At 43.0% G+C, this 22,382-nt stretch overlaps 2 protein-coding genes across 2 annotated transcripts in view; one reads left to right on the forward strand and one right to left on the reverse strand.

Annotated features, from left to right (window-relative positions):
• Nucleotides 1-913: 913 nt before the first annotated feature.
• Nucleotides 914-7,180, forward strand: C18H17orf75 (chromosome 18 C17orf75 homolog). Its single transcript, XM_030233812.2, has 10 exons — nucleotides 914-1,091; nucleotides 1,343-1,423; nucleotides 1,989-2,114; nucleotides 2,559-2,699; nucleotides 2,899-2,956; nucleotides 3,628-3,747; nucleotides 4,272-4,336; nucleotides 4,443-4,579; nucleotides 5,098-5,201; nucleotides 5,814-7,180. The coding sequence occupies exons 1-10, from the start codon at nucleotides 964-966 to the stop codon at nucleotides 6,021-6,023; spliced, it is 1,170 nt and encodes a 389-aa protein (XP_030089672.1). The 5' UTR covers nucleotides 914-963; the 3' UTR covers nucleotides 6,024-7,180.
• A 2,054-nt stretch (nucleotides 7,181-9,234) lies between these two features.
• Nucleotides 9,235-22,382, reverse strand: part of RHBDL3 (rhomboid like 3) — a 60,072-nt gene continuing 46,924 nt past the window's right edge. Inside the window, exons 5-8 of the mRNA XM_030233810.2 lie at nucleotides 19,325-19,437; nucleotides 17,103-17,203; nucleotides 14,551-14,611; nucleotides 9,235-13,838 (exon numbers count right to left, since the gene is read on the reverse strand). Coding sequence (XP_030089670.1) covers nucleotides 13,567-13,838; nucleotides 14,551-14,611; nucleotides 17,103-17,203; nucleotides 19,325-19,437 — 547 coding nt within the window. The 3' untranslated portion in view covers nucleotides 9,235-13,566. The remainder of the gene's footprint in view (nucleotides 13,839-14,550; nucleotides 14,612-17,102; nucleotides 17,204-19,324; nucleotides 19,438-22,382) is intronic.

Here is a 22,382-nt window from a genome sequence, read left to right on the forward strand (position 1 = left end):
TGGCTGCTGTGTGCAGTGTTCTGGTGCTGGCTGTGCTTGCGTTGCTGGATGCAAGAACACAATAAAACCCACTTAAATGTGTTGAGCCATCAGTTACCTGTACCTGGATGGGGGCTGGTCCCTCTGTTGCAGTGACAATCCATCGGGGTGTGTGTCTGTGTTACCCCCATTGCTCTCCAGCTCACCACAGGTCCACTAGATGCTTATAAGAGAATCACAGAATCTTTGAGGTTGGAAAAGACCTGTAAGATCATGAAGTCCAGCCATCAGTCCAGCCCTTGGCAGCGGCCCTGCGCAGCTGGGGGGCCACAGCTGCTCCCTACGGGTCTTGTCTTCAAAAGGAGATTGTGGAGTCTTCGTCTCTGGAGACATTCCAAACCCACCTGGATGTGTTCCCGTGTCACCTGCTCCAGGGTCCTCTGCCTTGGCAGGGGAGTTGAACTGGATGATCTCCAGAGGTCCCTTCCAACCCCAACGATTCTGTGATCGTGATTCTGTAACTACCTAGTAACCACAAGGCCGCATTAACAAATGTGCTGTTTTAACACAGAAAAAGTATTTCAGAAGCAGAACTTTTAAAAAGCAGACAGCATGGCTAATCCTGCCAAATCCTCTTCCAGTCCAAACCATTCTATAATTCTAAATGTGATTTGAGTAGGTCCTGCCGTTAAGTCAGTGACCGGTTTTGAAGGATTACTTGTACTGACAGAGGCACTGCGGCGCCTGTATTGCATATTTCCGTGCATTACACAAACGGAGGAACTGCAGCAGGCAGAGCCGTTTCAGCAGGGGTCGGTACGGCCCTCGGTGGGGTGAGGACACGGCCCGTGCGCTCCAAAGGCTCCTCCCAGCTCCGGGCCCCGGGGCGGGTTCACGGCACTGCCGGCGGGGCCGGGCGGGGCGGGGCGGCAGCGCGGCCCGGTGGCTCCCCGCGGCACAGGCGGGGCCGGGGCCGGGGCCGCGATGCTGCCGGCGCTGCCGGACGGCGATGAGCGGGAGCTGGAGAGCAGCGAGGAGGGCGGCGGCGCGGGCGAGGAGCGGCGGTCGGAGCGGCACGGCTGCACCTACCACGGCCTCTATGGCTACCGCAGGTGAGGCGCCGGGTTCCCCCGCGGAGAGGCCGTGCCCAGGCCTTGGCCGTTCCCAGCTCCCTGAATTCCTTTTTTTTAATTCCCCCCCCCCCCCCCCTTCTCCCCGGTGATATTCTTTCCCTCCCACAAGGCACGGATTCCCTGCTCCTGCTTTTATCTGCCCTCGGGCCGTGCCTTTTCCCTGCTGCAGCCGCTGTTCCCTGTTGCGTGTCACGGCTGTAAACTCACTGTGGTAATGCCTTGGGTTCCAGGTCCGCTCAGCAGGGAGCCGCCGGCGGGGATGGCAGTGCCGGTAGCGCCGTGGCACACACACCCTCCACCGAAGACTTCAGGTAAAGCCGAGCTGCAGAGCAGCACAATCGCGGGAATACCGAGATTTGAAGTCTTTGCCGTATTGCTGTCAGATTGCTGCTAGGTCCTCTGCAATCCTTGTGAAAGTATTCTGGTGTCCCCAAGGCACTTCTTTTGGAATACCTGGGGAATGGACACACATAGAGCTCAAGTAATGTATTAAACAGAAACTATCATCCTTGAGTTTGAACTCTTTTTTTTTCTTTTTTTTTTTCTACTAGTACTTGATATTGCTGTATTGACTTAGTTTTTCATGTAGGTAACATACAACAAAAATTTATTAATTTTCAATGGACATTTCCATAAACTCTGTATTACAGTTGGGGAAACATAGGAACAAAGAGGGAAGTGTCTTGTCTGTAGCTGGGAAGGTCAGCATGAGCTGACTCCTGGTCAGTGGGCAAACCACTGACTGGTCATGATGGGCCAAAAGTCACCAGAGAGAGATCGCAGGGAGCCCCCTGCTAGAGGCAGGTTCTGCATGTGCTGAGAGACACTAAACAATAACATTTGCCTTTTGGTAATGATTTCTTCTGGTTTTTAAAGCCTCTCCTTGCTGGACACCAGCTTACCAGCTGAAGCAGAGACGGAGTTGCGCAGTTTCATCGCTAAGCGCCTTACTAAAGGAGCGCTGTTTGAAGGAATGGGGAATGTAGCATCAGTGGGGCTGAGGTAAAATTTTGAAATTATTGGTTAATGAGAGCTGTAAGGAACATGGGCACATCTTGCCTGCCTGCTGCTGTACTTAGGTTTAATCCTGATTCCGTATTTCCGGTCTGTTGTTGCTGTTAATAATAGCGTTACACAATGGCACTTTCCTTTTTTAGGTAACTTTGAGAAAAATATTATTTTAAATAATGTACTGTTTGAATACTTAAAAAATACTTCAGTTTATGATTATTTCCTTCTAAACAACTCTGATCACTCAGAAGAAAAAATAGGAGGTCTAAGAGCTGCACCTATGGCTGCACCTATCATAGCCATAGGAGCCATCAGTGCTAACCTCAGAAATCCTGTATGTCTGCTTTTTGCACTCATTTATTGTGATGTTGTGATGTATCTGGAAGAAAGTAATTTTTTTTCCTTTTTTTATTTTCTTTTTTTCTTTTTTCATAGCATACCAGAAGGTAAAGTTGGGTGTTACTACTGTCGTTTCCAACAAGAAAGTCTTCTGGAAATGGGAACGTTGGAATCAGACATCAATGCTCCAGAATATGTGGTTTGTTTCTTAGGTGGCTCAGAGAAGGGTCTGGAACTATATCCTTACCTTTAACTTTCTTTACCTGTATCGAGAGGGAGATGATATAAAAATTATCTTGTCATTTTGTCTGTTCCTACTTGAAATCACTCGTTTGTGCACATCTTTCAGTAACTGCAGAAGTCAGTAACAGCCATATACTGAAAGGAAAAAATAACAGGTCTTAACTGATGCATCTTATTTTCCTTAAGAAGACACTTTCAGACTTGAGCTGGACAAATACATTCAAAATCTGAAGATAAATCTTGATTTGGAGGTAAAGCCTAACTTTTTTTTTTTAAAGTGGTAAAAATTAGTATTTATGCAGGTTTGCTAAAACCATCTGGAAGATGTAATCTATAGAGACAAAATACTTGTTTTAAGTACCAGTATGAAACACAGGGAGAGATACTTGACTCACTGTAGTACAATGAATGTCTAAGGTGCTATCAGCCACACAAGTAAAAAGAAAAAAAGAAAGGGGGGACCTTTTTATGTAGGTCATAAATCTCTTAAAGGTCACTTACAGTTAAATTTGGAGAGAAGAGTAACCAATAAAAGGTAATGGTCTGTAAGGAACTTGTCACTGTCCACCTCAATTCTTACCAGTTCTGAATGTTAAGAAAGGTCATTTGTGGGTTTCTTGTCACAATTTTCTAGTGGAAGTTCTGGATTTTAAGTCTTTTTGTCATCCCATCTGCTGTTGCATGGTTTTCACTCAATATATACCATAATATTACAGTTCTGGCTGTTTCTTAAAATGCAAATCCTTTTACTGCTGATAAAGTGAAGCTTTAAATCTCAAACTCATTATTTTAGTTCACTGTGGTTTGAGATTAAGAAAGTTCCAACATCCAATTATCTTAGGTTGAGTGGATTATTAATAGGCTTCTATTGGTGTAGAAATCTGATTTTTAGTTAAAGTTTTAATGTTTCAATGTGTTACAGCAAAAAAACTTGGAGGCCTCTGTTAGCCCCTACCTGAGGAGCTGGTTTGAGGATGCCATCTGCCCTATCCAGAGGGTCGTGCAGCTCTTCCAGGACAAACTTGCCTCTCTGCTACATGCTGTAAGTGTATTTAAAACTGGGTGGCTAAAAAAACCTTCAAAAGGTATCTCAGTGACTCCAGCATGTTTAGAATATTTCTTTCATTTGCTTTCCCAGCAGGAGGAAATTAAAACCCCTCATTTTTTTACCTTATGGTGTCCACACCGAAATTAGAGTAAGAAAATCAGAAATAGCATGAGCAGTCTGTCCATGCCATAATTGTCTGAATTAAAAGGGATGTTATATTGTGTATGTGTCTTTTGTAATTCACTGGAAACAGAAAAGAGACTAACCCTAGCTCTAGTCCCTGGGTTTGAGGAGGTTCTGGATGGAATAGCTAACAGTATAACTGCTGAATTTCTTCTGAGTGCAGAACTAGCTGTAATGGCAATAAGAGAGAGTTACTGCCTTGACAAGAACAATTTTTAAAGTACCACATTATGTATTAATTGCTCAAAACTGCAGTATAGCTACAGAAGTAATACTGAAGTTGCATCCAACTTTTTCCTTTTTTTTTTCTTTTTGTTTCTTTTTTTTTGTTTAAGGCTCTGAGTTACACTCCTGTAGAGGTCAAAAATGCAGATGAAAGAACAGAAAAGGACATCAGCAGGTAAAGATACTTAGAGCCCAAGCAACCTTTGAGTAACATGGCTACTGTGTCTGACCATCCCCTTAGCGTGCAGGAGCAAGCAGTTGACAAGAGCTTTCTGTGTCAGGTTCCTGGCAGCTGCCAGCCTCCAAGGGCTTGTCCAGGAAGGCACAATGACCTCCCTGTGCATCGCCATGACAGAGGAACAGCACAAGTCCATGGTTATAGACTGTAGTGGACCTCAGCCCCAGCTGCATAATGCAGGTGAGATTACAGCTGGGAACACTTCCTGCTGTTCCCTTGGATCCATCAGCTGCTGAGAGCTGTGACATTAGAGGCAGTTGAGGATATTCAGATCATAGGCCCAGAAACTTTAGGTTCTGTTTTCCTAGGAGGTACCAGAGTAGTTTGTTACACCAGACATGCTGGAATTCTGGGTTGAAAATTCTTGGTAGTAAAATCCACAGTACATTTAGTTTGTGAACCAGGAAAGTATGACTTGTACAATTCAGGGAATCTACAGAATTTTTTTTCCTGTTGTGGTTCTGACAAATGTTGGGAAAAGGGATTCACTAATCAGAACACAGTCTTGTGTAATCACTGTAGCTGTGTTTGCTTTTTTTTTCTGCGTGTACTGTTTTTCCTTAAGACTCATTTCCTGGCCCAGGTATATTGCTATCACTTATGTGAGAGTGATTAAGCCAGGTGAATGCAGCTGTATATTTATGTTGAGCTCATTTGCTTTTTCTCATCTCTTCTCTGTGTTCCTGAACATTTAACAGGAAGCAACAGATTCTGTGAGGACTGGATGCAAGCTTTTGCGAATGGTGCTGAAGGTGGAAATCCTTTTCTCTTCCGGCAGATTTTGGAAAACTTTAAATTGAAGGTACCTGTTCATATATGTTAAAGACTTGAAGAAGATATTTGGGTTACTGTGGGCGCAAATACTAAATACAAAATACTATTTTGCACTGAATAAAGTTTTAGGTTATTATGATATCTATATGTCTGTTAACTGACTAACTCTGAAGCTTAATTTGAGGGCTGGCTTACTGTAGTTGACAAGAACAGCTGTAAAGTAGTGTCAGAGTTTCTTCAGTGAATGCTCCAAAGGTGTTTTCTCAAATTTAAAGTAAGACCCACCTTCATTGTTGCTGTTGTTTTCTTCAAATACTGTTAATCTGAGACTTGCACACACCATCTCATGTAACTGGTAACAGTGGTTCAGTAGCTAACATTTCTTAGGTGAGCTGCCATAACAGAATTCATGCTACAAGTTGGACACATCACATTGTGTCCACACATTTTGCATCATTACAGTGGAAGCTATAATATGCATCCAAGACAATATTCAATTCTTACATTACTCTTAAGTAGTAATACAAAATTTCTGTTGGAAATGCTTTTGCTTCTTCTGCTCTTAATCCTTTATTTCCCACAATAGTGTGTTTTATTCCATGTAGGAGGATAAGCAAATGTTCTGTTACTCTTTGCCCAGGCTATCCAGGACATTAACAACCTGAAGAGGTTTATCCGCCAGGCCGAAATGAACCACTACGCCTTGTTCAAGTGCTACCTGTTCCTAAAGAACTGTGGCAGTGGAGACATCCTGCTGAAGATTGTGAAAGTAGAACATGCAGAAATGCCAGAGGCCAGGAACGTAGTGACTGTCCTGGAGGAATTCATGAGAGAAACATCAGTTTCTTAAAGTTATCTTATGTATAAATCATTAATTTCTATTGTGCAGTGCAGCTATTGCTGGATTTTTAATTTATATTTAAAAATATTGCCCAAGTCAAACCTCAGCTGCAGTTTCACCTGCCTTTTTTTGGTTTTAGACAAAACACTATGAGCTTTTTTAATGTGTAAATATCAGATAATATAAACTCATGCAGAGTTTTCAGATTCTCCAACTGACTTGCTCCTGTTCTGAGGAAATCATGACATTTGATTTTTATAGTAATTGCAAAACCAAACCTAAATCCCTTACCTGGCAAGCATGTCACTGTTCTAAGTATTTTAAATATCTTTAAAATAATTTAGATCTGGCTCATTTGTTTTTATAAAGCAGTACAAACATCTGGCTAGATCTAGATAATGAATTAATCATTTTAGTTTAGATAAGAGAACCTAGGTACCAAGTCTGTGTCTAGTTTCTGCTTTCAAACTGCTGGTTTGTTCTGCTGCCACTGGATAAACGAGTTGGTAATTGTCTGAAATAGAGCTGCCTGAAGACTGAGCCATTGCAGTGATCAGTTTGTATGTGCCTGTATGTGTGCATACACACACACAACAGGTACCTGAAATTCCCAGGATATTTGATATATCCTCTTCTTCCTCAGTCTGAGATCTGATCAAGACCTTCTTTGTATGTTCTTATACTACAGTTTTGCATAACTGTGAATAATGCTCTGTTTTTCAGTCATGAAGAAACTAAAAAGTTTCTTCTTTAACATTTAATATTAAGACTTCTTCAGAATTTGAAATAAATGAATTTCCCAAATTAATTACTCAGACTTTAAAACATTTCAATGTATCAGCAATGGATTCTTACCCACATCATGGGGCACATAGGCGGCAGAATACGTGAAGGAAATCTTAGGCTACAGCTGGAATAAAAACTCATGAAGTTTCTGAGTAACCTCATAAAGAGAGCGATTTCTGCAAACCTGATACAAGCACAATTCCTTGTTGGTTCTGCAGCAGAGGGTGTTTGAACTCCCCTGAAACAGCACCTGTAACTCATGTGGTTCAGTGTGACTTGTGCTGGTGCTCTGTACTGTGAGGGCAGGAGTTGCTGCTTTCCTGTGACACCACCATGTTGAACCTTATAAGGCTGACAATAAAACACATTGAAATCCTCAAGAGTGTGCCTGTAAATTGTCAATGAGTGTGGTCCTTGATGTCTCCTGCTGAAAACCCTCTCTCCCTCAATGCAGAGGAGCTGCAGGTGTGGCATTAACAGCCATGGTGGCATATAATGTATTTGAGAAGAAAAGTAGTGTAAAAGAAAGGAAACCCCTCATTCAGTCATTTGCAGGAGCTTTGAGAAGAAACAAGTGTCTTCCTTCTTGAGTACAGCAGCAGTACATGTCACCTTCTGTTGCTCTTGTACATTCTAAATAAGTTGGGGCTCTGATTGTTGAGTTTTTTGGCCGATCAGAACACAAGAAAGAGCTCAGTGCTTAAAAAAGTAAGTTGGATGTGAAAAACAGGTATCAAGAAAATGTATGGTGTTAGTAGGCTGAAACTCTTTTTGTATTAATTGACAAAAGCTGACAAAACCCACCTTACCTTCATGGTGAAAGTTCTCAGCTAATGAATAGAGTGATTTGAGTGTCTCAGAAAGTTTAGTTCAGTGCAGAGAACTGACAGCAGGAGCTGAGTCCCACACGTGGTGAGCAGTGATCTGCCTCCCTTCAGAGTAGCACATCTGACAGGAACTGCTCCTACACACATCTTCATTCCTACAAATTATACTTTAACCCAGTGTTTCTCAACAAAACCACAACTTGCTTTTCAAAATAAGTCTCTGCCTTCCACACTGGTAGAAGGATTTTTATTTTGGTCAGCTGGGGGTTTACTTTTGCTGGGGGTTTACTTTTTTCTGGAGATTCCACTCTTGATTCAAGAAAGGAGTGTTGGCTCTCAGACTTGAAAACACTTGGTAGAGCCTGATGTTAAAAGAGCACAACTCTCCTCCCCAGTAAAAAAAAAAAAAAGTAAAAAATAAGTAAAAAAATTTACTCAAATGTCATCAACTTCCCTGCAGTTGTGAGGTCACTGCAGTGAAGGGACAGCTGCCAAAAGGTAGGACAACACCTGGATTTCCATACAAATCCCAAGCCAGTTCTGCATCCTCATTAGATCTTGTGGAGAAATGAAGCTGCAGTTCACTCTCCCCTTTATCTGTTAGACAGACATAAAAATGAGTTACCAGTGTCATTATTAGAAGATTACACACAGCAGAGTTCCAAACCAAGGACTCTCTTGTTGAAAGCCATGTTAACTGTAGACAAACTTACAAAATTGTGCTTGAAAGTTCTTTCTTGGTTGGTTTTTTGGTTTGTGATATAGAACAACCCAATTTTATTAAACAAAAAAAAAAAAAAAGAGAGAGAGAGAAATTAAACAGAAAACAAAGAAAACCACAAAAAAATTTAATGGATTTTGCGCTCAAATAATATTGTCACAACAAAAATATACAGAATGTACACATTACAAAAATATTTGGAAACATACAATAGCATCTTACCTTGCAAATATCATTTTGCTTTACTAGCCCTTCACAGGGAAAGTACCATTTGTTCAGTATTTTAAGGCAGAATATTATGTAGTTTAGTGCTTTGTGTTTAACACTTGGATGTGTAGTTAGCATTAGCAATGTAAGCAAAAGAAAAGCTGCATAAATCTGGCTTTATTTGCAAACTGAACAGACACTGTGGGAGTCAGGAGAGAGTCAGTGACAATGTGTCTATCAAGCTCGCTGAAAATAAGGTACTTTAGCTACTTAAATAATAGGGAATATTTTGTGCTTTGTGCTGTAAATACCCTGAAATGTAAATTTTCTGTACTCCTACTGGCATATTAGAAAGATTTTTCCAATTAAAAGCCAATGATTAATGGTGACATTAAAATACATTTGCCTTTAAATAAGCTTGGTTTCTGTCTTAGGTGTGATTCTTTTATATGGAACTGCAAAATACACTGCACTACTTTATAACCAGCTCTTGGCATCAGTGATCAGAGAAGGAATCTTTGAGTTCTACCACACAAAGCACTGCAGAGCAGCCACCACTGTAAGAGAAGCAGGGGAGCAGCAATATTCAGAGGTGCTGGCCTGGGCTTTCTAGCCCCAGCTTGCCCCCAGAGATGGCTGGGGCTGAACTGCTATGTTCCCATTCTACAGTTCCACTCTGGGCAAAGCCAATGGATGGGTGTTCCAAAGGAACTGGGCTGAGCTTGAATCATTGTGAACAGACTTTGAGCTCTTTACTCACTGAAGGATGTGTGAAAGTCCTACCCACCATCTTGTGAGACTAAATATTGGCAGAGAACAGCAGCTGCCTTGTGAGGTCAGCTGTCATGTCAGTACCAGCTCTGAACATGTCAGATTCCATCCTCCATAGCACAGTTCAAACTGAAAGGGCCCAATCTGATCTATAACACATGGACAGTATAATCCATCAGAAGCAGCAAGGTGTTGGGATACAGAGTCCCTGAGCTTTATTTCTAGTAACAATTTCTCTAGCTTCCCCCTTCCCTGTTGATAACATACTTCCCACTGCCAAAGGAGCAAGTAGTGAAAAAGCACAATATGCCATGTAAGTGCTAAGATTCCTCGTCAACTGACAGGAAAACAGGAACACAAGATGTTGTCTTAAAATCTCAGCAAAAGTAAATTCATCAGCATTTCTATGACTGCTACACCTCACTCAGAGATGGTTTCTGGAAACCTCCTCTCCCACCACTGCCTCACAACTCTCTCCCTCCTCATATTTGTGTCATTACCTCTGTGTGTAACAGTAATCTTTACCTGTCTAGGAATAAAAGGTGCCATTGCAGTCCTCGTGGACTTTGATCTGCCTGCTTCTCCTTCCTCTTTCCTCCTGCTTCCCCCGGCTGTCGCAGCCTCTGTCCCGCCGGGGGCCGTGCCGTTGCTGCTGCCCGCCGCCGGCAGGTGTCCCTGGCAGCTCCGCATGCAGCCGCCGGCTGCTGCCCTGCCGCACTGCTCCTCATCCTCACGGACCTCTGCTGCAATCAACTCACCGCACGGCAAATCCACCACACTAACGGCTGCTTTTTTTCTTTTCTCCCCCAGGTGTTGTGTCCTCGCTCAAGGACACAGCATAAAATAACTTGCTCCGAGGTGCTCTGTTCAAACCGGTATATTTGTGTCAGTCCTTGCATCTGCTCCAGCACCGCACAGTCATAAACTTCAATAGATTCATGTTTTATCTGACTGATGGAAAATCCTGGTAGTAGCTGAAATAAAACCACAACAAATCACTGAAACCAGTCCCTCAGTGGATGCTTCTTCAGGAACATACTGCTGACTGTGACAGGTTGGAACCACAAATGAGCAGGATGGAGAACATTACATCTCCAACATGAGCCAACAGCTTCAAGGACATCTGGAGGTAACAGAAAAGCCTGGTTGCTGTTAGCTCTGTGGTGCTGCAGCACTGTGGCACTCCTGGGTGTGTTAGAAAAGAACATAACTAGAATTTACGATAGTCTGTAAAAACATAGTAAATTTTTACACTACAATTTTAATGATTTAAAAATAATTAAAAAGCTTAAGCACCTTGTGCTGCTTCTGGCTCCATGGGCTGATTGATTCTTAGCAGACAACAGGCTCTGTGCACAAACTGCTCCATGTACGGGAGGAGATTTCAGCTCTGATGAACAGGAATGTGAGAGGGTTTCATTCCTTCGCTTACCATAAATCTAACACTGCCATTAAAGTCTGGCCTTTCTGATCCCCAGGGTCATTTGTAGACTTGCTCAGGCAGGGTATGGGGACACAGAATGAAGTCAGAAAGATGAACAACTGTTTAAAAGAACAAGTCTTAAGATCAAATTCAGAGCTGTTTTCAAACACTTCATGTAAACTACACTCATTTAAGGAAAAAGGACCAAGAAAGACTGTCTGAATTACTCTGTTCAGCTCCCTCCCACTCCTGAGCTGAGTAAAGACATTTTGGCCATGATCAAGCTGATCAAGAAACTGGTGGCTCTTGAACTTTTTTATTGCTGCTTCACCTCAGAGCACATAATGGCAGCAGGAAAGGCATGGAAGCCTTTACTGAGTGGTAAGAAATTCATAGGGCAGTAGGTAGCTTTCAGCTGAGAAACCACAAATAAAAATCAATTGGTGCCCAATGCACTCTGGTAAACTATAGGCAAAATAATCTGGGGGTTTTTGCAATTGAAATTTTCTACCAAAATTTTAAAAGCTCTCCTAAGATTTCAGGAGAGCTCCCATTCCTGGTCACCATTGTTTTCAAGGCATCTGTAATGAGAAAGGCTTAGCAATAGGTGAGGGAAGGAATGTCCTCCTTACTTGATAACAATGTCAGAACTCTCCTAGCTCCTACTCTCCTGCTCCCAGGGGGATCCACAGCTACAACACTCACTGGGCCAGCACCTGCAACAACTCATGGAACTCTTGTCACTGCTGGGATCTGGACCCAAACTGCAGAGGTAAAATGGCTCAGGGAACCAATCCCTTCTCCAAAATGATCGGAGCTCTGGCCCTTATCCCTTCCTCTTGGTCCTCAGTGAGGGCCCATGAGCAATGTACTGGCCATGCAGAACAACAAAAGTGCAATTGCCCTCAGAAATCCCATTTCTGTGCACAAAGGTGCCAAAAATTGTTTATTTTGCAGGTAAGGCTTATTCCAGGCTGCAGATACACTTATTTTCTCTCCCCTCCTTCTGAAGCAACAGAAGTTTTATGAGTGCATCTGGTAGGAGAAGACTTCACTCGTCAACCCAGAGTTATTTTTCCATAAGAGACAAAGAAGGGGGCAGCTGATAAGAACTTGTGGCTGTCCCCTCTAGAAGGACAGGTTCCTACTAGCTTGTGGTATCATCTGGCAGCATGAATAGCATAGCTGAGAGAATAAAGCCCACAACACACAGACATTTTTCTACAGAGTAAACACAACTGCTAGAGTGCCCGTGGGATGTGCTGTGAAAGACTCTGGTGGCTGTGCCTGGGCACCAGCAGGAACTAGAAAAAAGGGAGAGGAGCTTGTCTGGAGAGACTATTATGGCTGCTTTGTCCAGACCATTGAATAGGTGGGTAAAGGGCAGAGAAAAGGAGGGCACCAACAGTCCTGGACTGTAATTTGGCAGCTCTCTGAAGTGACAAGCAAAATAAGCACCTTACAGTGAAGGGTACCTATAAGCTCTGCTTGTGCTACAAATGTCCCCATGTGGTCCCTAGGTCTGTGCAGGCAATTGTGTGAACTGTGCCACAGCCCACTTACAGATTGCCTGAACTGGGCTTGACCAACATTTAAAGAAAAAGGCATCACTGCAACTAACTGTTGCCTGGGGCTCCTGAACATCCATTGCCTCAGGAGGAGGCATCCTCAAAATTTTAGAAGTCATATTGAAACCAGTTTTATTCATTCCACAATGATCACTGTAGCAAATAACATCCTCTCCACTTCATTGGGAAGCCAGTGCTACATACAAACTGATTCAGCTCCACTGCCTTCAGTGGACTTGGCCCCAAATGGATTGTATGGCTGTAAAGACGGGATAGTTCCCACCCTGGGCTGCTGGAGGTGATCATGGTCCCATTTTCCTAGTAAGAACCTGTTGGAAGAGTTGAGATCATTGCTAGGAGCTCACTGCAGGCCAGGTGTTAGGTCAGTGTGGTCAGAAAAAAAATGAGAAGAAAACAGCACCTGATTGTCATCTGATAAAACCATAAATGAACATTTGCCCTCCTTTTCTTCATCCCTCAAAAAAAACCCCCAAAAACCAAAAAAACCAACAATCCAGCCATACCCTCTAGCCACAGCAGGCTGGGGAAGGGGAATAATTAATTAAAATCTAGTGAAACATGCACAGGAAAAGTCACTTCTGGCTGGGTATCCACAACACTCTAAGATTCCCAATGTTTATAGTGCAATTTCATTTGATCTGTGGTTGAAGACCAGTCTCCATCACTTTGTGTGATCAAGTTCTGCCGATTCCTTTGAAAGTTGTGCAAGACAAATTTCAGCAGAGGCTAAAATACCTTAGGAACCATTCAAGTAATTAGACAGTGGCACTGGTATGGCTGAACAGTCAGACATGTCCAAAGAAACCAGACTCAAGCTGCCTTGTGAATACCATTTGAGACTCTAATTAGTAAATGTCTGCTCTTTTTCCTTTTAGTGTTCAGTAACATAGAGGAAATTCACTGAACAATTGGCCATAATTCCAGCGCTGACCTGGAAAATACAAATATCTCATAGAAAATATTGATGTGTGATAACAACCCAAGCAGTCAGTGCCCAGGTGCAGGGCAGAAACTGCAGGGCATGGCCAGCCAGAGAACCTGCTGGATTTGTGAACAAACTGATCAGCCCATTCTTTCATGGGGCTGATCTTTAAGCACCTCCTCCAGCACACTTGTGTGTTCAGAAGAATCATCCTCCCAAGTTAAATACAAAAATAGATCCTCCATCTTCATTCATTTAACACAGCTGACAGATGACTTCTGCTCTCCAGTTTTCTGTCCCAAGTTTTCAAGGAGGGGGAGGTAGCTTTAGATCCAACAGACTGTAGGCAAAAATATTCCAGAAGATGGCAAACAAGACAAAAATGACATAAATAGAAAGGAAGATCCACCATAAAGTCTGATCTTGGAGTCTCTGCTCATAGTTCCTCAGGATGATAACACCAAGGGTGATTCCAACCATCACCCCTCCCAGATGAGCCATGAAGCTGGGGTGGGGGCATGGGGGGTAAGCAGAGGGGTGGAATCGCAGCCACACGGCTCTTCCAAATTCAAAGCTCACTGGAACAAAGAATGAAAAATAAGTTAATTGTCTAGGTTTATCCCTTCTTAAGTCCATATTGCGGGCAGCACTGCATCCTTGAGGAGACAGAGAGGGAGAAATTGACTTGTATGGTGAGCACAGGGAAGCTGTGGCTATGTCAGGGTTGTGGCACACAGACATGAGGTGTCTCCAGTGGGTGGAAAGTGGTCTGGTTTTGTGAGAGTGTAGATAGGTTGGGGAATATTCACCTTCCATAATTTATACCAAAAGCATAACAAAAATGAGTTAGAATTTGAAGACAGTTGTCGGTGATGAACACACAGCTTAGTTTCCCTTATTGTGCCCCCTTGAGGATAGGGCTGAAAGAGAATTCATCAGTGTGGGTATAATGCTGCCATCCCAGACAGGACGTGCTCTAGGAAACCCAAGTATTATCATCATGAAAGCATTGCATGTTTGAGACTGCAAAGAGAAGATGTTTAAGCTCCTTCACAAATGCCACAAGCTACAGATGCTGGCTAATGACAAATCCTTGTTTACAAATGCTTGTGTTGAAAGCCAAAATCTGCAGTGGAGAGCAATGTGGTTCCTACTGCCAGAAGGTCCAGCTGCAAGTTCCTACCAAAACTGCTGCAAAGTCAAAACCCTCTGAATCAGCATGAAGTATTATGACAAGGACAAACTAAACAGGACTGGCTGCACATGTGCCAAGCATTGTATGGTACTTACTACAGATCAAGGCAACAGCCATGCGCAGCAGTTTGAATTGGCACTTCATTCCTGACCAGTTCTGCAAAAGAGACAAGGAAAACAAAGTAATGCTGCACACAAACCCTGAAGGGATATTACATTTAAATCTGTCACTTGTCAGGCAACTTCTCAGTGCATTCAAGCCCTACTGTGTTTTTTCCACTTTCTGTGCCACAGGCTCCCTGAAATTCTGCAGCTCAGTTCTTTGGCAGAGCATACAGAAACAATAAAGACTTTAATAAAAGCATATTAAGGAAACCTGGACTTAAGTCTCCTCTGTCTTCAGGCTTGGTTGTTAATCAATATAGTGGAATAAAAATCTCTGAATGATAATCAGAAATCGTGGATAAATATCAAAAGTCCTCATTTTTCACTTGCACCTAATTTTAAAGCAGGAAAAGAGATCCTGTTTTGAGAAATTCAGATATATGACATTATTATTATTATGTTATTTTTATTGCTATTATTATTAGATGACTGAATGAAAATTTGACTATTGAAGGCAGACTGAGATATTAAGATAATCAGGTTTCTTGTGAAAAGCTCCCTATTTGTCACACTGAAGAAATAAAAAGAATGCTTATAAACTCTTCAGACTATTTTTAATGGCACTTGGGATGGCAAAAAATTCAACCTCCACAAAATAAGTAACTGATTTTCTCTCTCCACAGAGAGATCTAACCCAGTCAGAAAGCTCTGAGCTCATGCTGACTAATACTGTGCTGCCCCCTTCACTTTTCATTTCCATGTAGCTGCTTTGAATCCTTCCCCTCACTCTTTTCCTTGGGGTGACATGCTTTATTGCTTCCCCCTATTGGTTATTTTATGTGTTTAATTCCAATAATATTTCTTTTTCCAAGCAGGAATGTTTCCATTTCCTTTGGTTACCAGGAGGATGAGGGAACAGAAGATTCCAGAAACCCTCCCTGCCACAGTCCCTGCTGTCCCCAGCTGTGCCAGACTGAGCTTTGCCAGCAAACAGCCAGCACGCCTTTCAGCGTGCAGGAACATCACATCTAGATAACAAGTGAGCCCAGAGAGACAAGAGGGGGAAAGGAAAGAAAAACATCCCTCCACCAGAACTGGAAAGGCAGCAAAAATAATTTCAGATGAAAAGAGAGGCAGTGGATGATGGAGAAATAAAGATGCTAAGGTAGCAGTCGCTAAATAGATTTGGTGGAGGCCAATGAGTAGTGAAATGACAGATTACTTTATGATGTTCTAAGAAGTCAGGGAAGGTAACTGCTGAATACTCTCCACACACCTCTGGAAGAGCCTGTTCCTCTAAAGCAGACCAAAATTTCCTCCAGTGTCCCACTCTAACCCTGTGAATTGTGGTGTTAAAAACCCCTGTGACTGCGTTACCACCCTGAGAGAGGGGAAGCTCCCTCCTGCTTCCCTTGGCACAGTGGCAGGGAACACAAATCACACTGAAAATAACTGAATGTAGGGAGGCAACTCCCCAGCAGAAAGCCTGTGCTACAGGGGAAGCTCCTCTCCTCCGCTTCTGACCTCTCTGCCAGCCACTCAACTGTTTCATTTGGACAGCAGCCTCAGCTCATTGAAGCTCTGAAAAGCTTGAAGAGGGTGAAGCAGACCAATTCTGGCCAGGATATCTCTCACTTCCCAGCTGTTACAAAGCTGTCTGGAGCAGCACCACTGTGGGTCACTGCTGGAGCCTGCTGACTTTACTGCAGACAAGCATCAAGTACAAGGTTTTCTTTTAGGCTTGGCTCCAACACCACCACACACAAACACGTATTCCAGCACCCATATAACAGATCTTCTGTCTCTACTGCAGCCACATCACATTATCTTCCCACTTAGACCCAGGGGAGGAGCATTATCCTCATTTTTATGGTTATTCTGCTCTGATATTGCTGGTACAGGACACATATGAATCTTCTATCAGCAAAGCTTTTTTTTGCCTGGTGTCAGCTGAGGAGTTCCCCTGGCAGCTGTGCTGGGCTTTGCCACCACCTAGCTGAGGGCTGGGGATGAACTCCTGTTTCCAGGCTTAGAAGAATGACAATGCTGGTAGTTGCTCACCTTTGTAAAGTATTTCATGAGGTGAAACAGCAAAGAGATGCATCATTAGATCACCCAGGGTTCAGCTTCACTCTGGGTTTTACAAATGGAGATAAAGAATATTCTGCACATGAATCCACTGAATGCTAAATTTCCTTAGATAATCACTAAAATTACATAGCACATCCAGACAGAAACAAGTCTGCCACTTCTGCAGAGCCAGTCTTCTTTGTCAGCCATTGAATGGAGAGTTGATAGCCTGGAGAACACTGATAAATCTTGGATTACAAACATCTTTAGGTTGTCCTGGCAAACTGTCAGCCATCAGGGTACCAAGCCACCAAGTGCAAGGTAATATTTCCATTCCAGAGCCACACCACTGAGACAAGACTTAGCTGGAGCAAGCTCTGAATGACCAACAGCTGAGTCAGGCCTTACTTCCAGCCCCTTTGGGCCACCAGATGTGGCTCACTCTGAGGTCACACAGTTACTCTGGTACTCACCATTACAATATTGGCCAGGTGAGCAGAGACAAGAGCATACACACCTCCAGAGGAGCCCACCACCGGCGCCCTCATGTCAGCCACTGACACTGCCAGGGACCCTGGGAGAAACAACAAGGCTTTGTGACAATTGCCCACCAAATAAACACACTCTCTCCTACCCTACATCCCTGCCATGGCCTGCTTGTGCTAATTGCTGCAGGTCAGGAATACAGAAAGAGAAGGAGGGGGACATTGATTGACTCGTGAAGCCAACTCAGTCCTCTCAAGGCAGTGACTGATTGATTCCTTTGCACCTACTTTAAAAGCAGCCAAGCAAGGCAGCAATGTGTCTTTAAACTTGTCCTGCAAAAAGGCACTTATTCCCTGATTGAAGGAACAAGGGAGCAGGAGACAGACATGTCTGTGTTTGTTTCTCACTTGAAGATAAAACAGAAGTAGCTCCCATGTTGGCAAGAAAAATATTAGCACAGGGAGAAGGAGCTAGGGACTTGTAACTTAGCACAGGCCTCTGATCAAAGCACAGCCTATTACCTGTAAAACTTCTGAGTAAAACTAGTCCAAAATAACCTGGATGGAGGCAGTAGGCAAATGACAGCAAAAGGACAGGTCAAGTACATAAAGGCACCACTACTAACAATACAGCCAAACATAGACATTGCTTCTTCTTATCCCAGTTGGAGGCTTGGATCTGCTCAAAGCTCCTTTCATTGCTGACTTCAGGAATAATTTAAATGATAGAGGGAAAAGCAGATTTGCTGTCACAAGGAAGGGATAATGAAGATCTTTTGTGATGATTGGGAATGAGAAAAAGACATATTGGCAAATCTTGAGAGAGTCCTTGGTAGCACAGAATCTAATGAACATCTTTGCTAATTGCCCAACTGATTCCAGGTCAAGAAAGTGCTGAGCTTCCACCAGCCAACTCTGCGGATAGCTCCCTCCTTCCTGGCATGGCCCTGAGATTTCTCAGCTCTTAAACACTGCCATTAAGGAAAAAGTTAATGAGAAATAAAGGAAGGAGTAATAAGAACTTGCAGTTAAGTCCTCAGACACTGCACTGAGCCCCTCAATTTCCATTCCTAATGTGTCTTCTTAGTAAAGCCACACAAATGAGAAAGAACCCTAAAAGTTGTGGCCTAACTACATTTTACATTTACTACATTTTGTCTATTCATGATTATTTAACAGTTGAGTTATCTTTATATTGCCTCAGCATGAATATACCCATTTTCCTTTCTCCCAGCACATGACAAAGAATAAAGGATGTTTTATAACTGGCTAAGATATCAGTGAAGCCCTGGGGTTTGGTAGGTGTATCTGTGCAGAAAAGCTGTGTCTGGGAAGTTGCAAATTGGGCACCACTTTTGTTAATGTTTGTTAAAATAACAGTCAGGAGACAGTGGAGCTGCTCTGCTAACTCCTTTTGCTGCAGTAAATACCATTGGTGTTTGTACTGTGCCTCATCCTGTGTCCTAGTCCAATTATTCTTTCCATAGACTGTCTCCTGGAATGAAGGATTTATTAGTACCCAATGCAGCCCATTCTACAAAGGGTTTATCTGCTTATTATGGAAAAAAATAATTATGTGGCTAGAAAAAACCAAACAAACACTATCAATCTTGAACAAAGGCAGTCAATCACTGAGTTTCACTGTAAAGTTCTTGGTTGTTTTCACACCCTCCTTCTGTTTTAACTAGATGTTGATCTATTGTCAGCTTCCATTACCTCCAAACTGCTGGAAATTCCAAACATAAATAAAAGCAATTTAGCGCAAACTAAAAATCAATCAGACCCTGTGGCTTAATGATGAAATGAATTTTCCAGATTTCTGTGCACTACTCACAATCCACAACCAAATACTTCTTGCTTACTTAGGCTGTAGAAAGGTGACAGACAGGACAAATGGAGGAAGAAGTGCCACAGGACCAGCATGACTCCACATTCAGGAAGATCATCTAAAGCAAGGCTATTTTAAAATAACAGGTAGTTGGTGCACTTTTAGCAGGTCTCCTAAACACAGAGTCTATGGCTACATAGAAATAGATGTCAAGTTGTAGCATGTTTTCTATGTCCAGCCCCACAAAGGATTTCAATGCACAGAAGATCGGTCAATGTTGCTCTCTTAATTCCAAATATCACAAAACATTTCTCCAACTCAAAAGCCAGCACAGACCATTTTCACTGCTTCTCCACCTGGGGCATGCAGAGGTGTCACCTACCTGCCACAACTCCTGCAACGTACACAAAACTGATCCTTGCAGCTCCGTGCACCATTTCCAGAGGAACCCCAACCAAGAGCTGAAGGACAACATTGAGCCCAAGGTGTTCTATCCTGCAGCAAGGAAAAACAACAGTTGTCCTCTTTTCCAAGTCTTCATCTCCTTTCTTTACCACTGAGACACAGATATCTTGGAAAGAAAATCAAATAGCACCTGATTCACATAAGTAGACTAACACTGGGAAAAGCAGTGATTCCAGAAAAACTCGGACCCAGAGCTGCAATGTTTCTTCCCTCCTTGCTGCTTTTATCTTTTCCGTATCCACACAGATCCTTTCAGCTAAATACCTTGTACAATGTTTGGTTCTTAGTCAGACATTTTTTTCCTTTTTTTTTGCTTGAAAAAGTTAAATGTTTTGTCAAAAAAAAAAGCAGCAAGACGGCAACAGAGCCTGGAACAGAAGCCAGAAATTTGACCTGCTCCTCTCTTCTCCCCTCTAATGATTCCACTTTTCCCTGCACACATCACACTGCCATGATGGGGAGTGCTTTCTAAGAACGAGGTGAATGTAGAAGTTCCAGGGGAACTGCCATTTCCTGGTGCCATAATGCTGCTTTACAGCATAGGTGTCTGACCCTCACCCTCTTCTGCTGCGCCTACTTCAATGGTCAGAATGGGAAGCAGAGGGCATTTTGATCTCTGCTGAGGTGCCCAGGTGTAGTCACTGATGCTCTCTCTTCACCCACCCTTGTCCCATTACAGTCAATAGTGAAACTCCAAAACTCCTGTTGAACACAGAGGAAAAAGCTGGGCTGAGGGAACTCTTGCAGAAAGCCCCACTACCACACAGTGCAGGACCACTTGCAGCCTGCAGGCAGAGTGTGACAGCTCAGATGTGTATATTGGGTACAGACTCCAGTGCAGCAGATCTCCCCTGAGCTGAATCAACAGCTTCAATGCAAGTTCTCTGTTGCTTTAATCAATACTATTTAACAAACCTGCCCTGCCACTTTTCAAAGCTCTATACAGACATTCACCTGTAGGGTCTTCCAGTGAGGTAACACCAGCACCAGGCCCTGAGCAGGATCCTCAACACTCAGCTAGTGTTTGAGATTTACCCTGGGCACACAGGACTGTGACCTCACTGAATGGTGACGTCCCACTGGAGCCCAGGGTATCCTGCTTTTATATGAAGAGAACCTGCTTACAAAACAGATGGATTTAAATGACACAGTGGTACCCTTAATGCAGAAGGCCAGCAGCTTTTGGGAAAGGAGACCAAAGTACCTAATGTCTTGAAAATATACATCCTATTTTATACAAGAAAGGGGTTGCTCACAGACAGGCACTAGCAAACTTTGGTTTAAGTTGTACACATTTCCACTGTTTTGATCTTTTTCATGTTACCATAGCAATTTCCCATATACAGCAGAGAAAAACACTGATGGTGAGATTCAGTAATGACAGAACAGTCTCATAAATGAGAATTTAAAGTTGGACTGCAAAAAAAAGTGCTAAAAATGATACTGCAGAGAACAATCCTCTCCTGATACCTTAATAAATTTGTTTCCATTGAATTTCTCTCCAAAGATGAATTTCCCTCCTGCACAATACACTCAGCATTGCAATTTTTCATCATGGGAAACTGCTGCATGTAACTGAGATCTTTCATTACCTTCCTCAAACCTTTTGAAGCCACTGGGCATGGTCAGCACTCGCTCTGATCCCACGCGCTCACAGAACACAGGGAATTAAATAAGGAACAACCAGCAAAGGTCAAACTGAGATCACTGAGATGAGTCCAAACATCCAAGTGCTCTTTCATAGAGGGGAGGGAAGAAGCTTTGGCTGGCACACAGTCAACATCATGAGGTGGCACCTGACATTTCCACACATACCACTGGGTCTTATTTTTGAAAGGAAGCTTTTGTAAGAGATCAGCAAAGTTTATCCTGGACTCTGAAGTGACTGCTCTGATTCACAGCTGTTCTTAAAAGACTTCCCAGGAGCAATCCCATTCACTTCTATTCCCCATCATGCTAAGAGCTTTGAAGGCACCAGAGTCAATAAGTACCCATAAAATATAATTACCCTTTGCCAGTGCTGAATGTGTCATTCTTGAAATGACAACTTCATTGATTTATTAAGGACTTTCTCCTTCCCTGGGACCAAACAAATGGGACTGAGCATCAATGCAAGTCATTAGTTATGGCAGTGATACAAATGTGTGAGCTTCAGATATCAACGTCTGCTTTCCATGAAAACAGAAGGGCAGAATTTACAACTTTGCCTTTTCAGTCCTTGACAAAGCTCCCTCCATCAGAACCAACACACAGCCTGTACATTTTTGGAATCTTTCTAGAGGCATAGCTAGCCAAGCCTTAGCAACTGCTGCCTTCTAAACACCTTCCAGCTGCCACTTGCTCTTCAAAAAAAGACAGAGTGCACTAAATTAAGGAGCAGTACACATTACCATTTAAAAGTCTCAGCTGGAAGCAGGGTAACAATAGACCCACGGCATTGTGTTATCCTCTCATTTGAAAACGAGAGGAGAATGATGGGCGTCCACTAAAAAACAATATTACCTTTCCAAGATTTATCTGTTTTCCTCACAAGAAAGGAGCTTAATACAGAGAAGTTAGAAATAAAGGAACATTAAGCTTAACTCCAGATACTGCAGATAAATCACAAGGTTTATTGTTCCAGTGGGACTCTACATTGTTTTAAAGGCTGTGTAGCTGAAGGACTTGGAATCCATCATGAGGAGTCCCCTGCTCACCACCTTCCATTGTTCCACTCTGAGTCAGCCAGACGTGAAATAAACCTGAGGGATTTTTGGCCAGTGAGTGTGAAGAATGCCAGGGAACTGCCTGCTACAAGGGTGACCTGGCACAGGTTAGGAAAGCATTCCACAGAAAGGCATTTAATACTGGGAAATCGTCCTTGTGCAGGTGTTTCTCCTCCAATGTATCCTAGAGCAATCTGTAGTTATAGAAGCGATATGGTAAAACACCACCACCATCAAAAGAAAGCCCAAATACAAATTAACTAACATTAG

This window comes from Serinus canaria, chromosome 18 (genome assembly GCF_022539315.1).
Source record: "Serinus canaria isolate serCan28SL12 chromosome 18, serCan2020, whole genome shotgun sequence".
Classification (NCBI taxonomy): Eukaryota; Metazoa; Chordata; class Aves; order Passeriformes; family Fringillidae; genus Serinus; species Serinus canaria.